The sequence below is a fragment of the Narcine bancroftii genome, chromosome 4 (assembly GCF_036971445.1).
Source record: "Narcine bancroftii isolate sNarBan1 chromosome 4, sNarBan1.hap1, whole genome shotgun sequence".
Lineage (NCBI taxonomy): Eukaryota > Metazoa > Chordata > Chondrichthyes > Torpediniformes > Narcinidae > Narcine > Narcine bancroftii.
Genome location: NC_091472.1, coordinates 81701222 through 81720083, shown reverse-complemented (window position 1 = coordinate 81720083; position 18862 = coordinate 81701222). Strand labels below are relative to the sequence as shown.

Here is an 18862-nt window from a genome sequence, read left to right as displayed (position 1 = left end):
GCCGTAGGTGGTGCCGGTAGAGGACCCATGATTCGGAGCCGAACAGGAGTGTGGGTATGACAACGGCTCTGTATACGCTTATCTTTGTGAGCTTACATCCCTAACGTCGAAGTACTCGAGATGGCAGAGGTCGACAGCATCGAGTCCACGCTGCTGAAGATCCAGCTGCGCTGGATGGGTCACGTCTCCAGAATGGAGGACCATCGCCTTCCCAAGATCGTGTTATATGGCGAGCTCTCCACTGGCCACTGTGACAGAGGTGCACCAAAGAAAAGGTACAAGGACTGCCTAAAGAAATCTCTTGGTGCCTGCCACATTGACCACCGCCAGTGGGCTGATAACGCCTCAAACCGTGCATCTTGGTGCCTCACAGTTTGGCGGGCAGCAACCTCCTTTGAAGAAGACCGCAGAGCCCACCTCACTGACAAAAGGCAAAGGAGGAAAAACCCAACACCCAACCCCAACCAACCAATTTTCCCCTGCAATCGTGTCTGCCTGTCCCGCATCGGACTTGTCAGCCACAAACGAGCCTGCAGCTGACGTGGACTTTTTACCCCCTCCATAAATCTTCGTCCGCGAAGCCAAGCCAAAGAAAAATACGGTGGAGGAAATGGGAGTAAGTTATCAATGGGCATGTCCCTCAAGAAGTTCTGCAGGTCCACCATCAAAAGCAAATCCAGTACCACGCTTTCATATTATCTTCTGATGTACGGGAGATATTATCTTCTGATGTACGGGAGATATTATCTTCTGATGTACGGGAGATATTATCTTCTGATGTACGGGGACGAGTCCCCTACTGATTTCTTGGAGAGGGTGAGAAAGAATGTCCAACAGTATGCGGGCGTAGACCCTAGTACACCAATGGGTGAACAGCTTATTCGAATTGAATTTGTTTCCAAATCATGGCAGGACATTAGAAAGAAACTAGAAAAGGAGGAGGACTGGAGCGAAAAGCCCCTAAGCGACCTGTTAAAAAGGCGCAAAAAGTATATGTGCAGAGAGAAGAAGAAGATCAAAAGAGGGCGACAAAGGTTATGGTACAGACTATCCGACAGATGAATGCCGAATCCAGAGGGGAAAGAAAACAAAACCTTCCTCTAAACAATCCAAAATATCCAAGAGAGGGAAGACCCCGGAGGTTCGTTAACTGCTATTACTGCAATGAGGAAGGACACTTTAAGAGGGAATGCCCCCGATACAAGAGGGAATTGCGTGCCCTCGAACTTATGGAAGAAGATTAGGGGGGTCAGGGGTTCCAAATGTTAGGGACCAAGTATAAGAGGGAACCCCTGGTAAAACTAAAAATTGGTCCCAAGGGAGAAGAGGTGGTGTTTATGGTGGACACAGGAGCGGAACGAAGTAGTGTAATAACTGTGCCAATCGGGACTGAACCTGTAAAAAGTAATTTGAAAATTTCTGGGATAGAAGGGGCTCCCAGAATGATATCAATAATTCCCCAAGTAACAGTGAAACTGGAAGAGAAGGGGTACAAGACCTCTTGTTGTTACCGTCGGCTGGATTTAACCTCCTAGGAAGGGACTTACAGGCTCTCCTAGGTTTGGGTGCTCTCCCTGTGGACGGAGAAGTGCGAGTCCACCTCTGTGCTTTAAAGGAAGAGGATGAACGGCAGATTGACGAGAGAGTCTGGTATAAGGAGGGAAATCGAGGAGGTCTGGACATCCCACCTTTACATGTCACATTAATACCAGGTCATCAGCCGGTAAGGAAACGTCAGTATCCTATTTCTTTGGAAAGGAGAAAAGGGCTACAGCCGGTAATTGAGACTCTAATACGAGACGGACTATTAGAAGAATGCATGTCACCTTATAACACCCCTATACTCCCAGTGAAAAAGTCAGATGGATCCTATCGCCTAGTTCAGGATCTAAGAAGTTTGAATGCTATTGTTCAGACCCACCACCCAGTGGAGCCTAATCCCTATACTATTATGAGTCGGATTCCCCCAGACCATGAGTGGTTTAGTGTTATCGACTTGAAGGATGCCTTCTGGACGTGTCCATTAGAAGAGGAAAGTAGAGATATGTTCGCGTTTGAATGGGAAAATCCATGGACAGGTAGACGGAGACAGCTTCGGTGGACTGTATTGCCCCAAGGGTTCACTGAATCTCCGAACCTGTTTGGACAAATGCTAGAACAAATCCTGGCGGACTATCCACAATCTGATGATTCCCAACTAATGCAGTATGTGGACGATTTACTATTATCAGGACCCAAGGAACAAGAAATGAGGGGAGATACAATTAGACTCTTGAATTATCTGGGGAAAAAGGGTCTACGGGTGTCCAGGAACAAGTTACAGTTCGTTGAGAGAACTGTGGTATATCTGGGACACCAGATAAGTAAAGGACAGAAATGGATTACCCCTGAACGGATTGCGGGAATCACTAGAATGCCGTTACCCCGTAATAAGAAGGAAATAAGACAGTTCCTGGGACTCTTAGGTTACTGTAGGTTATGGATAGAGGACTACTCAGCGTTGGTGAAGTTTATGTATGAAAAGCTGACAAATGAAAATGAATATCCATTGAAATGGACCCAGGAGGAGGAGGGATGGTTTGAGGACTTGAAGCATCGCCTGACACAAGCCCCGGTACTCACTCTGCCCTCTTTAAAACAGCCCTTCCAGCTATTTGTCACTCATAACCAAGGAACAGCTGTGGGAGTTTTAACACAGGAAAAAGGCGGTCAGTGACACCCAATGGCTTTCCTTTCCAAAATGATGGACCCAGTGTCATGATGGGCTGACAAACTGCCCATCGATGGCTGACTGATTCTCGCATATTAAAGTATGAAACCATTTTAATAGTCGGAGAAGATCTACAGTTTGCAAAGATTAATAGCTGCAACCCAGCTCAGTTTTTATACGGCAGTGAAACAGAGAGAGAGGTGGAGCACGACTGTGTCGAGTTGACGGATCTTCAGACCACGACCCGAGAAGACCTTTGCGATACTCCTCTGGGAGAAGGATATGAATTCTACATTGAAGGCTCCGCCAGATGTGTTGACGGAATGAGAAGAAGTGGGTATGCTATAATAGAAGGAAATACTTGGAAAGTAGTAGAATCCACGAGACTACCCGGAAGCTGGTCAGCGCAGTCCTGTGAACTATATGCCTTGCAGAGAGCCCTCAGAATACTGGCAGTGAAAACTGGAACGATTTACACTGATTCCAAATACGCATACGGGGTAGTGCATACCTTTGGTAAGATCTGGAAGGAGCGTGGTCTAATTACATCAAGAGGAAAGGAATTGGCACACGAACAGATGATTACTCTGACTTTAGAAGCCTTGACATTACCCCAGGAAATAGCAGTGGTCTACATACCAGGCCATCAGAGGGGAGATATCCCGACAGCAATTGGAAACAGACTGGCTGATGAAGAAGCCAAAAGGGCAACCATGCAACAAGAAGTCCGTTTGCTGACCTTAATCCCAATAAGACAAGGCATAAAGAAGGCTCCCATTTTCACTGCTAAGGAAGAAAAGGACATGGCTCAGCTGGGCGCAAGCCAGCTGCCTGATGGAACATGGAAGACACCAGATGGAAGAATGGTTCTAAGAAATAACTCGCAATATTTTAAAACACCTGCATCATCAGAGCCACTGGGGCACCCAAGCCTTATGTGACACAGTGCTTCGAGAATATGTGTGTAAGGGAATCTACACCTTGGCCCAACAGGAGGTGCAGAACTGTCACCTATGCACAAAAATTAATAAGAAGATAATGAGGACCGGGAGGGATTTGTCAGAAATAAAACTTCTCACACATGAGTCTCTTTAAAACTGATGACACGACAAGCTTTATTTACAAGTCTGCAGAGTTGGACTCAACTGGCTTCTCACCAGTTAAGCCCCGATACATACAGTGCATTGATTTTTATACCCTTGTTGTTTGCCCTTCCCCTACTTATTAATACTGTTTTAATTGGTTAGTATTGCAAAAGCATTCTAAGTACAACTGCATTTTTAATTATCACGTTCGTTACGTACGCTGCGAACTCTACATACACTAAATTCTGTTTCTCACCCTTCTTATCAATCTTTTGTCTCCTGCATGTCTCTCACTATGACCATGAAAAGATATGTTTAAAAAAAAACATATCCAGCTGAACCTTTTGTCCTTGGCTGCTAGTAAGCTCCCTGTCCGTTCTGGCTTCCCTTTTTATGATTAATCATCACATTTTAACTTAAGCCATTTTAACCTAAATTCTCTATATATAACAGATATTATCTTCTGATGTACGGGAGATGCTCTGCTTGAGGTTGTTGATGCAGCTCAGAGGAAACTTCCCTCATCGACACAGACGTCATCTCCATCTGCCCCGGAAAGGTGGGCAACATATTTAAGAAATCCGAAGTTAAAGGCAGTTTTATCCCCCCCCCCCCCCCCCTCTCCGCAGCCATCAAACACGCTACCATTGTTTGGTGCTAACTGATCTTCATTTTCATCTTATACTCTAAATTATGTTACACATAACCTGTTAGTCTTTACAGAAGAGTCGTTCTCCCTGGACGAGATAAGATTCGAACTGGAATGGAGCCCAATCGTCTGCGGCGTTTGAATGCATAGGAGCATCCTCCCGTTCCATGAATTTTCCGTGTGAATGATGTCTGCCCCTCACCCCTATTCGCAATGCACAAGGAGAACACTTACAACGACTTGGTAAGAGGCCCCGCTGCTGCTCGTCATGGCGTACACAGTGATTTTGACAGCGTCGCTACCGGCAGTCACTTTGTACGAAGTCACTTTGGGATGAAATGGAGGTTCCAAAGTTCCGGGAGAAACCGCCAGCTTCTTTAAGTCGCAGTCGTCCATCGCTTCCTCGCTGTGATGAGGAGATCCCGTTATGTCCAGGCGAAGCCCCGGCTCGCCGCCTCCCTTGCCCAAGCTCAACACGACGCCGGCCGGCCGGCCGCTCCCATGGCAACAACTCCAACCGGGGCTTGATCCGGGTATATCTAAACCACCCACGTGCAGCTAGCAGTTCCTCCCGTATTTCAGGTGTTGCTCCAGGTTTACAAACTTCTTGTTTAGCCGCCTAAGCAACAACCGTGAGTCTCCGACAAATTTATGATCGTTGCCCTGGACTGGCTCTCTCTGCCTCGAGACTACAAGTACCAGCGGGCCACGCGGCTTCGACACATGCGCAACAGGGCACGCTATTGCGTCAAAGTCTGCGGCGTGAACGGAAATGGTCCTGACTTGGTTATTTTGTTCACAAACACCAGAAAACTCTGACAAACGCACCACAATCCGCGGATTTCAAATTATGCATATTTCGATTTTACACCAACGTGCAAATGGTTTATTTCTAAAACCAAATGACGACAAGGCCCCTGACGCTTTGTATCTGCGGCGCATGCGCGTCGCTGATCACACACCCCCCCCTCCCACCGTTTCCCAAGATGGCCACTGCCGAACCTTTCGATGAGGAATATCCGACCGAGATTCACGAGTATTTGGTGGCTTTTGAGGAATCGATCAAATGTGCCGATGGGGTTTTGAAAAGCTTGATGTCCTCTTCTCGGAGTGAGTTGCTCCAGAAGGTAACGAACACCGTGTTGTCAGGAAGAACCTCGTCATTAATTGAACACTGGGGTTTGTTCCCCTCCCCCAAATACTTTGGATACTGAAGGGAGAATTAACAAAAAAGGAAGAAGGTTGGTTGGAAAATCTCTCGACCGGCTGGGAGAGGAAGAAAAAATAATTCCCATTAAATAACCGACCGAAAGAATAAATAATGCGGGAGTATCTCACTGCAGGACGTTCCGATCTTTGCATGAAAAGTCATTTCGAGGTTTTCGTGGCTTAAACAGATGGAGTTGATTGATGGACCCTGTGGGATATTTTGAAAAACAAGGACGTTGTTTATCGTGACAAACATCCATAATATAATATTGCCAATGAAACAGAATATAAAATCAACGCTGAGTATGTCAGGCAGTATCTATAGAAAGAGTTGACGTTGGAGTGAATATCCTTTGTCGAACATTAAATATTGTTATTGAGCTGAAATGTTAATTCTTATTCCCTTTCCATAGATGCTGTCTGACTAGCCTCTGGGATTTTCTGGTTTATTTAAGGTGTCTAACATTTAGGCCTTTTTTCAACTTTTCAATTTTGTTGTTTGGAAATGTAAAAGATTGTGACGTGGTTTAAATGCTTTCTATTAGTGGGAAACAGTAAAGCCAGATATCTCAGATTATGCTGTTATTCAGAAATCAAACAGAATTGAGAACAAGACTGAACAAAAACAAGAAACGCATCTGTGGGCAAGCAATGATTGTATGACTCTCACCACAACTACTGCTGACTTGCTGAAAATGTTTCCAGCATTTCTTTTTCACTCCTTCAAATTTCCAGAATCTGTAGCTTTTTTTTGCTTCAGGTGTTTTTTCAAAAAACATGCAGGAAGTTGTTAGAATACAGACTTGTCACTCTTCCTGTACAGGAGCTTGTTAGGTCATTATTGTTACCATATGATGATTGCCATCACCTTTTAAGGACTGTCCCAGGTAACATGAGATCATACATGGGTGCTTTAGAGGACAAGTTGTTGAGTGTATTTAAGGCAGAGATTAATGTGTTTCCAGGGTTGTTGTGACAAGGCAGGGGCTGTGAGAATGCTCAGCTCATAATAGAATGGTGGAGGAGGCTTGATAGGCAAATGGCCTACTTCTGCTCCTATATCTTGTAGTCTAAATCTGGAAGTTTGGCTTCCTGTTATCTTTGCATGCTGGTTGGAAAAATAACTTTTTGTGTACAATAGCAGTTCTGATTGTGGCTTTGGAAGAACTTGTATTCTGGTAATGCAAAAACAAAAAGCTTTAGACTCGATGTTTTAGATCTTTCTTGTAAATTGAGGGTATTGTTTCGTATATGAGATTCATGGGGAAAACGTACAAGCCAGATTCAAACCCAGGTTGCTGATGCTGTAATGGCATTATGCTAACCATGCTACATTTATTTTACCATCAATAATTTTATTACATTAATGGTCATCTATAAATACACAGATTCCCAAAGTGCTTTATTGCACATTTCCTTCCACAATTTCCATTTTCCTCTGTTAGCATATATATGCCCAATTGCCCCTATTCATCTGCACAACCATTGCCTCCAACCATCAGTTAATCTTCTCTATGGCCTTCCATCTCCCATTGAAAATGCTCTCAATTTTACAAATCTGCTTTTGTATATTTTTTTCTCCCATCCCCAGGATGTCTTGCCAAGTTTAGAATGTATGTACAGCTGTTTGTTGCTATAACTACCCAAGATGCTTCATAAGATCATTGAGTCCCAAACAATGATGTTGGGGCAGATAACCATTCAAGAGATCAAAGATATCTTTTTCAAGGAACCTCTTGTGGGGTGGGGTTGGGTAACATAGAAATGTTTATTAGGGTATTTTCAAAGAGAGATATGTTACCAATGATGGGATGATTAAAGTAGAAGATGCTTTGGTAAATTTGGAGCAGTGTACCTTTGAGAATCTGGTAAAAGTGGAAATGAGAATTTTAACATCAAGGTGTTTTATCTTGGACCCAGTGCAAATCAACAACCACAAGAGTGTAGATCAACAACTGCAAAGGTGATGAATAAATGGGATTAGTGTGAATTGAACATAGGCAACTAAGTTTTATGGCTTTGGCTTTATATAGGATAGGATTAGGGAAGCTGACTAAGTAGGTATTGGCATAATTAAATGTAGATATAATGCAAGTGTGGATGAATTGTTCAGCAGGTGACAAGGAATGCTCTGAATCAGATAAAATAATGGATAGAGTTAGTAGTCTTCAGAATGAAGTAGACAAGTGGCTTACAAGCTGATTTCTAAGACGAATAGGAAAACATAGATTAGCCACAGTATTGGTGGGAAGAGAAATGGAGTTTGTTTCAAGATCCAAGTGAATTTGTGGCAAGCACAAAAGATGATGCCTTTTGCAATCCTAGTATTCAGTTGAAGGAGGAAACTTCTGCTTGTATGGCACAAAATTCTGTAGAAGCAGTGTAACAATTTTGTGTTTCATCCACTGCTTTGACTCCATACAAGAAATCTGTAGCCGCAACATTGCTTTACTTAAAAAAAACAAAATTGTACTAGGATTTTTTTTGCTTAAAATTGTTTTGATTCCCCACACAAAATTAAATAAAGTACCTTATTCAATCCCTGGCAAGGGTATGATTGACACACCTGGGTTAAAGCACAGCACATAAAATTGCCATTTGACTTGTAATGTAAAAAAAATGCTGACTTTGTAAAGTAAATTGAATCCATGTACTGTAAAATTTTGTTGTTTCTGGTTTTCCAAAACTTGTCTTCCAATTTTCAGAATTACTTCGATTTATTGCTCTACTTGTCAAAATCCAAGGTATAATTTGGAAAATTCTAATGAATGTCTTACTTGATTGTTTACTTTAAACTTTAGCTCTGAAGAGTTGTTGAGGACTTGTGTTCTCTCATGGAGTAAACTAGTTTTGTTGCAAGAGCTTGCTTCACTGCTGAAATGTTGTATGGATTGCTATCTTTGTATAGATGGGTCACGTCTCCAGAATGGAGGACCATCGCCTTCCCAAGATCGTATTATATGGCGAGCTCTCCACTGGCCACCGTGACAGAGGTGCACCAAAGAAGAGGTACAAGGACTGCCTAAAGAAATCTCTTGGTGCCTGCCACATTGACCACCGCCAGTGGGCTGATAACGCCTCAAACCGTGCATCTTGGCGCCTCACAGTTTGGCGGGCAGCAACCTCCTTTGAAGAAGACCACAGAGCCCACCTCACTGACAAAAGGCAAAGGAGGAAAAACCCAACACCCAACCCCAACCAACCAATTTTCCCTTGCAACCGCTGCAATCGTGTCTGCCTGTCCCGCATCGGACTGGTCAGCCACAAACGAGCCTGCAGCTGACGTGGACTTTTTTACCCCCTCCATAAATCTTCGTCCGCGAAGCCAAGCCAAAGAAAGAAGTCAATAAAAACAGCACTCAATCACGTGAATCTCACTGGAGATTTCAAACTAATCTTACTTGGTCTTCAACACCTGCTTTCTTGTTTCGGTCTGAAATGGTCATGCTGCTGAATTGTCTTGCAATACAAAGAAAGTCTATATTAGAATGGTGTGTTCTGAGTGGTACTGTTTTTCTTTGAACTTTTAAATTAAAGCTCTTTCTGCCAACCTAGATAGAATGAAAATTCTCTCCATATTGCTTTGAAGAAGACATCAGTGTTCTGAATAAAGTTTAGCTTGCTATAATCGAGTGATTTGCATGATTTGTTTTAATTCTCTCTTTCAGCTGGACCCTCTTGAACAAGCCAAGATGGATTTAGCCTCTGCCTATGCATTGAATTCTCTATTTTGGAGTAAGTATTTAGTAAAATTTTGTACATGGCTCTGTGTTATTTTGTTATTTTCCTTTTATTAATGAAAACAATAATTTATTCTAGTTTATCTTGTCACAAGAGGAATTAATCCCAAAGAACATGCTGTCAAACAAGAATTGGTAAGTGTTGAAATAATTTGTGCATGATGTTAGTTTTAACAAGGGGTGGTTTGAGTGGTTTTAACAAGGGGTGTTTTGCCTCTTCCTTCAAAATACCAAATTTACAATGTCATTTTTTTTGTATTCCAAATAAGGGGTGGCAATAATAAATTTAGATTAATATGGGTATCTTGTTTAATTTGATTTAATTGCAACAATGTGAGATCCTTGAATACAAATTGTAGGCATGAATAATTTATCATGCCATAATTTTGCTGCCCTTTGTTTGCATAGCTCCAAATCCTTGCCTCTGCTTGTGTTTCCTGGTAAGAGTGAAATGCTACCAAAGGAGTGATTTGAAATGTCTGTAGATATTATTGTAGACTTGTATCTATATTGCACCTTGTTAGGAAATAGGGCAGTTTACATGGAAAGGGGAAATTAGAAATAATCAAAGCATATTCTCTCAAGTTGAAATAGTAGTCCTGTTTAATTGAAGTGACAGGAAACATTTTAAGGCCTAAATTCTGAATGCAAATACCTCTATAAGGTTCCAGATTTACATATGGCATTTGCTGTTTTTATTTTGGCTGCTCTTGTTTAAATACATTTGTAGAATCATATACATCCTATTCTATTGTATTATTTGCTGGTATGCTCTAAGATAATGTATTTCATGTTTTAGCCCTCCTTTGCTAGTTTCTAGAAATTTTCCAATCCTCTAGCCGACCACATTGTTGTACACCTTTGAAGTTAATGCCATCTACACCTTCATGGATAGTGTATCTTTCTCAGAATCATTCTTCCTTATTGGAATATACTTTTAAGGGGACTTCATAAATTACAGTAAATGCCTGTTACTGCTGATCTGCTATCTTGACCTTTATTTTTCTAGTTTGCTTTATCTAGCTTTGTCCTCTTCCTTTTCTAATTACCTTTATTAAAATTACTACACTAGCTTCTTGCACCCAAATCAGAAAATTACATGAATGCTGTTGAAATGTCAATGGGGAAAGTTGGATTCAACAGTAGCTGGAAGGAAGGTGCCAGAGTAGTAGTAGATAATTGTTTGTCAGGATGGAGGCCGGTGACAAGTGGTGTACCTCGGGGTTTGGTATTGGGACCATTGCTGTTTGTCCTATATATTAATGATCTGGAGGATGGGGCAGTAAATTAGATTAGTAAATATGCAGATGATACTAAAATAGGGGGAATTGTGGATGATGAAGAGAGTTTTCAAAGATTGCAGAGGGATTTCAAAGATTGTTGCATGGTTATATATGGTTATAACTGGTACAGAAGAGCAAACTATATACCATAATTTTGACATGGGGCGTAAAGGGAAGTTATGAACTATTTTGTTGTGAGACCATTTGTAACACAGGAACAATATGAAGTATTTAAACACACGAAGAAGTGCAGAGAAGAATCACAGTCCTAATACCTTGTTAGACCACTTTATGAAAACTGCTTAGAGGGTTTTCTTTTTTTTTTAGATGTTTAAGATAATGAGAGGGATAGGTAGAGTTGATGTGGAAAGGCTTTTCCCATTAAGAGTAGGAGAGATGGATACAAGAGGTTATGGGTTGAGAGTTGACGTGCAAAGGTTTAGGAGTAACATGGGAGGGAACTTCTTTACTCAGAGAGATGTTACTGTGTGGAATGGGCTTCCAGGAAAGGTGGTGGACGCAGGGTCAATATTCTCATTTAAAAAAAAGAGTTGGATAAGTATATGGATGGGAGGGGGATGGAGGGATATGGGCAGAGTGCTGGTAAATGGGATTAGAGGGGGGGGCACTTGGATCAGTGCGGACGAAAAGGGCCAAATTGGCCTGTTTCCGTGCTGTAATTGTTATATGGTTATAACTGGTACAGAAGAGCAAACTATATACCATAATTTTGACATGGGGCGTAAAGGGAAGTTATGAACTATTTTGTTGTGAGACCATTTGTAACACAGGAACAATATGAAGTATTTAAACACACAAAGAAGTGCAGAGAAGAATCACAATCCTAATACCTTGTTAGACCACTTTATGAAAATTTATTTAGTTTTCCGACTTGGAAAGCATGTGTCAGGAGACTTCTAGTAGATAGTAAGCCAGTATGGAATGTGTAAATCCATATCTTGGAGCCAATGGCCAAGAATATGACACAGGGAAATGGGTTCAGTAAGTTGTGCAAAATTTAAGGTTAATGTGGGGAAAATGTGAACTCTTGCATTGATTAAGGGAAGCAAACATTGGGTAGAAAACTGATGGAAGATTCAAAAAAGGATTTTAGTCTTATTTGGAATGCTCTGCGATTGTTATTTTAGTAGGCAAGATTGTTTGGCATTAAAATTACTTTTGCCTTCATTATAGATTTGATCTCTTAGTATAATTATAATTGAATATCTGTGATTAGAGGAGTTGTAGATGCACACATGATACAATGACACCTCACCAAACAATTTAAAACAAAATGCATTAGTAAACCTGAGTAAGTTTATTGGCCACACTCCCAACATAGTTCTTTTGATAAAACTCGAGGTGAGTTTTGCATATTAAGTGTTTTTAATTTTTGAAGAAGTCAGCATCTACAAATTAGTTGAAGAATTCTTATTGGCATATTTATTTGCTTTATTTAATAGTTCGGATGGAAGTCAGTTTAACATTTCATACAAACTATAATTGGTATTTACAAAATGGATCGTATGTCTTTGAGGGAGGGAGGGGTGAGGGGTTTAAGAAATGTTACTTTGAGAGGTTGTGGACATAAAGTCCAAGAAATCTGGATAATAATGTTATGGCTTTGGGTAAGGAAATTGGCAAGGTATATGTGGGAAAATTTGAGCATTAATCACTATTTAGCAATTGACCTTTTCCAAATTATAAATATTAATCCAGATTTTTTTTTAAATACTTGTTTTCCGATAGAAGCCACGGGGTTGATTTGAAGTTTTATTGTGCTTTTTTGTTTTGTCCATTTGGAGGTGGAAAATCATACTCTTTTATGGGTTGTTTGACCTCGTTGACTTGCATTTTTCACTTTGATAATGATCATGCAATTTAAGATGGCCAGGTGTTTCAATGTTCCGGCTGGGGTGGCAGGCAGTTATTTTTCATTGTGAGAGTACTCCCTGAGGCTAAAGGAGATAAAAAAAATTATAAAAAGCTTGTGACGTGGACAAAATGCCAAAATTGTAACTGTACAGATATTTAATTTTTGAAGTGAAACTTTTGGAGTAGTGTGTTCATCCAAGTTCTTAACTTGTTCCTTAATGCTTTTAGTAAGATGAAAACCATGTTGTGAATGATTTACTAGTATAACAGAGCCATAATTCCACTACTTATTCCAGATGTGAATTTCTCACTCCCTCGTATATTTATTTCCTTTGCTGCAAAATATCTAGTTAAGCACTTAGTCTGAAAGCTTTTTTGGCATTCATTATGCCTGTCCTGACCTGTCCAAATGGCATTTTCATCTGGTTTTCATCACTTTAACTCAACATGTCTCTTGACGAATATTCCAAAATGCACTTTTTTTAAAAAAAAATGTCCAAGTGCATACAGTATGCTTGGGTTTCAACAATTCCTTTGGTTTTTTTTAAAAAAAAAAGAAGACTTCTACAAGGGTTCAATTTCTGTGCAATGGAATCGATTGTGTTTTGGAGAGGGTTAGAATGACTAGTTATAACAAGATTTGTAGCTTTTTGTGTCATTGTTGGTAGTTACAGATTTCCCCTGCTATCCAGAAGTAGAACATTCCTATGAAACCTTTCGTAAGCCAAAAGGTGTAAAGTGAAGAAGCAATTACCATTCATTTATATTGCTAAAAATTTTGAGTGTTCCCAAACCCTAAAAAATAATTACCAAATAACACATAAAACCTAATGTATTAAATTATTTAATGTATAAAACCTATTCTTTCTCTCTAGTTTGAATGGTGGATGGAGGCAAGTTCAACGTATGCACAGTATCTTTATTTTTTCACCACGCTAAATTATGTCCAGTTTTATGCTAAGCATAACACCCTTAGATGCTGACTGTAATTCCTGGGAAGAAGCTTGGCGGCGCCACTCGCTGCTTGGGGTGTGCACTGCCTCTATAACGGTTCAAATGCCGAATGTTCTTTTCGCATTTTAACGTAAAAGTGAAAATCTTCTTCAGATTTCTTTTGGTTAATGAAAACAGCAATAATGTAGGTCTTTTGTAAAAGTGAAGTGACGTAAAATGAACTTTTGAAAAGCAGGGGACACCTTTATCAGTTCATTTGTGACTTAATCTTTGAATCTAGTCAACAGCAAATAGCAAATCTGAAGGAGCTCAAAGGAACACTTGAGCCATTGAATTTTCCCCCATCTGAATGATAATGGTTGTAATGGCTGAAAGGATATGTATGTGTATCCAAGTATCTGCAAAATTTTTAATGCAACAACCATGTGATCCTTTTTGTTCAGTAGTAGTTTTTTTCTAGGATACTTTGTCTTTTTCTAGATTAGAAGTTTTAGAAGAACTGGTTGTGTGGTTTGAATAGATCACAATGGTTGTACTGAGGGGCTCAAAATACAAGGGGGAGAGGGGGTTCAAATTGCATTTCTGATCAGAATATTGTCTTCCCTCTTCAGAGCTTAACAGGAGAATCTGGATAGTGAGGATTTAATGTAAATATTTGAAACTGTGTTTTATTGATTGCAGGTATAATTAGGAAGCATTAGTTGCTGGTAGTTATTAGCTTTAATGTCTTTTTCAGTTTTGGAATGCGAGTCTATATATTGATATAAGATGGTATGTGTTATTTGAATTGAAATTTACTCTTTCTTTGGCTTGGCTTCGCGGACAAAGATTTATGGAGGGGGTAAAAAGTCCACGTCAGCTGCAGGCTCGTTTGTGGCTGACCAGTCCGATGCGGGACAGGCAGACACGATTGCAGCGGTTGCAAGGGAAAATTGGTTGGTTGGGGTTGGGTGTTGGGTTTTTCCTCCTTTGCCTTTTGTCAGTGAGGTGGGCTCTGCGGTCTTCTTCAAAGGAGGCTGCTGCCCGCCAAACTGTGAGGCGCCAAGATGCACGGTTTGAGGCGTTATCAGCCCATTGGCGGTGGTCAATGTGGCAGGCACCAAGAGATTTCTTTAGGCAGTCCTTGTACCTTTTCTTTGGTGCACCTCTGTCACGGTGGCCAGTGGAGAGCTCGCCATATAATACGATCTTGGGAAGGCGATGGTCCTCCATTCTGGAGACGTGACCCATCCAGCGCAGCTGGATCTTCAGCAGCGTGGACTCGATGCTGTCGACCTCTGCCATCTCGAGTACCTCGACGTTGGGGGTGTGAGCGCTCCAATGGATGTTGAGGATGGAGCGGAGACAACGCTGGTGGAAGTGTTCTAGGAGCCGTATGTGGTGCCGGTAGAGGACCCATGATTCGGAGCCGAACAGGAGTGTGGGTATGACAACGGCTCTGTATACGCTTATCTTTGTGAGGTTTTTCAGTTGGTTGTTTTTCCAGACTCTTTTGTGTAGTCTTCCAAAGGCGCTATTTGCCTTGGCGAGTCTGTTGTCTATCTCATTGTCGATCCTTGCATCTGATGAAATGGTGCAGCCGAGATAGGTAAACTGGTTGACCGTTTTGAGTTTTGTGTGCCCGATGGAGATGTGGGGGGGCTGGTAGTCATGGTGGGGAGCTGGCTGATGGAGGACCTCAGTTTTCTTCAGGCTGACTTCCAGGCCAAACATTTTGGCAGTTTCCGCAAAGCAGGACGTCAAGCGCTGAAGAGCTGGCTCTGAATGGGCAACTAAAGCGGCATCATCTGCAAAGAGTAGTTCACGGACAAACGAACACAGCTCAGCGCGGACATTGGCGACTTCAGGGGTTTCTACGAGGCTCTAAAGGCTGTGTACGGCCCCTCACCCCAAGTCCAAAGCCCGCTGCGCAGCTCAGACGGCAAAGTCCTCCTCAGCGACAAGATCTCCATCCTCAACCGATGGTCAGAACACTTCCAATCTCTTTTCAGTACCAACCGCTCAGTCCAAGATTCCGCCCTGCTCCAGCTCCCTCAACAGCCCCTAAGGCTAGAGCTGGATGAGGTTCCCACCCTGGATGAGACATATAAGGCAATCGAACAACTGAAAAGTGGCAAAGCAGCAGGTATGGATGGAATCCCCCCAGAAGTCTGGAAGGCTGGCGGCAAAACTCTGCATGCCAAACTGCATGAGTTTTTCAAGCTTTGTTGGGACCAAGGTAAACTGCCTCAGGATCTTCGTGATGCCACCATCATCACCCTGTACAAAAACAAAGGCGAGAAATCAGACTGCTCAAACTACAGGGGAATCACGTTGCTCTCCATTGCAGGCAAAATCTTCGCTAGGATTCTACTAAATAGAATAATACCTAGTGTCGCTGAGAATATGAAATTTACTAATAGTAGATTCTTTAACAACAGTACAGAATTTTAAAAAATGTTGGTATATAACAAATCTAAATTTAAAAAGTCTAAAGTCCTTTGTACTTAATACCCTCTCTTGCAGAATTCTTGAATAATATGTATGATAATAAGTTGAAGGGAATGGTTGGATAGTCTGTAACATCTCATTAGGATACAAGAGTGGGAGTGAAACCTGATGTTTATTGTTTAAATATTGGACACTTCTGTTTGAAATCACTCTAGCCTATGTGTTTTTTGTTATCCATAAAATTCTTCATGAATATTGCTTGTATTTTAATACTGGTTGCAAGGGCCAGAAGAGAATGATTGCATGGTATTTGAAATGGAGTGTTAGTAAGATGATAGAGAGAGTGAAGCTTAAGGGATATTTTTTGACTCAACATATTTATTATATTCTGACTCATATACTTCTGTTTAGTCTAAATTCTTTTCCACAAGTTAATTTGACACTAAATATTCAAACTTCAGAGCATGCAAAGGGTTCTCCTGCCACTTTTTAAAACTTTTTTTAATTGAATAGGAAGTATTTCTTATAAATCATCTGTTTGGTTTCAAGATTTCATTATTGTTATGTAATAGTACAGAACATCTTTCTTTTTCTTTGGCTTGGCTTCGCGGACGAAGATTTATGGAGGGGGTAAAAAGTCCACGTCAGCTGCAGACTCGTTTGTGGCTGACAAGTCCGATGCGGGACAGGCAGACACGATTGCAGCGGTTGCAGGGGAAAATTGGTTGGTTGGGGATGGGTGTTGGGTTTTTCCTCCTTTGCCTTTTGTCAGTGAGGTAGGCTCTGCGGTCTTCTTCAAAGGAGGTTGCTGCCCGCCAAACTGTGAGGCGCCAAGATGCACGGTTTGAGGCGATATCAGCCCACTGGCGGTGGTCAATGTGGCAGGCACCAAGAGATTTCTTTAGGCAGTCCTTGTACCTTTTCTTTGGTGCACCTCTGTCACGGTGGCCAGTGGAGAGCTCGCCATATAACACGATCTTGGGAAGGCGATGGTCCTCCATTCTGGAGAATCCCTTCTACCTGTTGTATGTCGCCATTAGTGTTGCCCGGCACCCCTTACGGTAAGAGTAAAGAAAAGCTAAAGAGAGTCCCTTCAGAGTCAGTGTGTCCATGGATTCGCCTCTGGTGCTCCTGCAGCCTCCGCAGTTGCACAGACTCCATTTCAATCTATTGGAAACCTGAGTTCCAGATCCAAACCTCTGAGATCAGGAAGATTTAAGCACCGAGACCCTTCGGGAGCCCTTCTTGCCCTCAGCACCCTCTTGAATCTCGGTTCTGATACCTGGTTCCCATGAGCCCATCTCCAGCAGCTCGCAGCCTCTGTGGGTCCTTCGGCTGCAAGTCTCCTTCAGCTGCTTCTGTGATCACTGGCCAGGAGGGTCATCTCCTCTGCTTTTCCTTCTCAAAGGGGAGTGTCCTTCCGTGTCTGATGCCCTGTGCTAGGCTGCTGCTCCCTGGAGTCTGAACCCCCGAGCTTACTGCTGAGCACAGGCACTGCTATCTTGGGCGCAGTTGCAGGATTTTAAAATGAAATACCATTGGTTCCTTGAACAGGCCATTTAAAGCCTGTACAGAACTTTAGGACCAGTTGTTTGAATCCTTTGGAGTAGTGCTATGTCTCTGTTCTCCCAGGTTCTCACCAGCGGCAGTGCTGCCATTACAACAGCTCTGGCAGTATCGCCATTTTTTGATTTTTCAAGTGGCATTTGGCAAAATTCAACTTGTGTAAATTTCAACTCCCAATTCAAGTGTCTGTTAAGATGTATATGGTTTGAGTACAAATTTGGAATTCAGTTTATGAAAAAACACAAATTGCAGTTGCATTTGGGTGAGGAAGGGGAGAATTCTTAATGTAAATTGATAATTTATTTGTGTTGATTTTAGCGCACTTTGTTTAAAAAGCATTTTCAGTTTAGAATTGTTTTGTTGTTTGCTTGTTTCACCTGCTCAAGTAAAATGTCTCAAATTGCCAGAAGTGTCCTTTAATGAATTTTGTGTTATAGGAGCGAATAAGAACTTGTATGAATAAAGTGAAAGAAATTGGTGACCGAAAGAAGGCTGCAAGGCTGGATAAAGACGTGGCATCTCGATTTGTCCGAAATGCATTGTGGGAAGCAAAGAATGAAGGAAAATCAAAAACATCAATGTAAATTGTCTTTGAAATGCCGAAAGAAAAATTCCTAAAGTAAATGGCATTGACTTTGACAAGGACTTTCTTTGACATGCCACTGGGTGTCAGTAATGTTTAGCTTTTGTATGAAAAAGAAGCCAGCTGCACATTGATCACAATGTCTCCCAAATATCAACAATATTTATTGTTTTCAAATGTAACATTAAAGAATGTTTATTATTTTTTAAATTCCCATTTTGTAGGCATAAAAGCTATTATTGCAAGAATTAGTTTTTGACTTGGGCTTCAATTTGTAAAAGAATCATTGTTTTCTTAGTATTGGCTTAAATTTCATTTTCACTGGAAGGGAAGAAAGTATAAACAATTCTGCTTTTAAATAATGTATCAAAACATAGATGTGAATGTTATAGTCTTTGACAACTCAGAATTCATTTTTCAGAGATTATAATCATTAAGTACTGTACAAAAGTGGTCATGTGCCTCTTTCAGGCACTGAGTATTTTTTTGAATATAGGTGAATGTGTACATTAAAAATAGTGTAATCAGTCTCTTTTGTCCATTACTATCCAGATAATAAATACAAGCAATCTTCATGAAGAATTTAAGGTACGTATAACAAAAACAGGCTAGAGTGATTTCAAAAGGATTGTTTAATGTTCAAACAAATCTCGTTTCACTCCTATTGTAGCTTAATTAGAAGGTTACAAAGTTTTTGCAACCATTCCCTTCAATTTATTGCTACATGCATAACAAACTAAAGTAATCTGTAGGAAGAGAAGGTATAATGTCCAAAGGA

At 41.3% G+C, this 18862-nt stretch overlaps 2 protein-coding genes across 4 annotated transcripts in view; one reads left to right on the top strand and one right to left on the bottom strand.

The window, feature by feature from the left end:
- Positions 1-5241, bottom strand: part of LOC138760742 (uncharacterized) — a 133096-nt gene extending 127855 nt beyond the window's left edge. The window contains exon 1 of one of the 3 annotated variants that reach the window (XM_069931765.1): positions 4679-5241. In XM_069931765.1, the coding sequence (XP_069787866.1) occupies positions 4679-4840 (162 nt within the window). In that variant the 5' untranslated portion in view covers positions 4841-5241. The remainder of the gene's footprint in view (positions 1-4678) is intronic. The other 2 variants (XM_069931763.1, XM_069931766.1) reach the window with 2 other exon arrangements.
- A 66-nt stretch (positions 5242-5307) lies between these two features.
- c1d (C1D nuclear receptor corepressor) lies at positions 5308-18611 on the top strand. The gene is made up of 4 exons (XM_069931767.1): positions 5308-5571; positions 9322-9388; positions 9473-9528; positions 17939-18611. The coding sequence occupies exons 1-4, from the start codon at positions 5347-5349 to the stop codon at positions 18083-18085; spliced, it is 495 nt and encodes a 164-aa protein (XP_069787868.1). The 5' UTR covers positions 5308-5346; the 3' UTR covers positions 18086-18611.
- The last annotated feature ends 251 nt before the right edge of the window (positions 18612-18862 follow it).

Excerpts from the sequence above, each read along its gene's own strand:
- c1d (XM_069931767.1), top strand. The coding sequence starts at position 5,347 with ATGACGACAAGGCCCCTGACGCTTTGTATCTGCGGCGCATGCGCGTCG. Across the intron at positions 9,389-9,472 it reads ATTGAATTCTCTATTTTGGA|TTTATCTTGTCACAAGAGGA; the intron begins GTAAGTATTTAG and ends AATTTATTCTAG. Across the intron at positions 9,529-17,938 it reads ATGCTGTCAAACAAGAATTG|GAGCGAATAAGAACTTGTAT; the intron begins GTAAGTGTTGAA and ends TTTGTGTTATAG.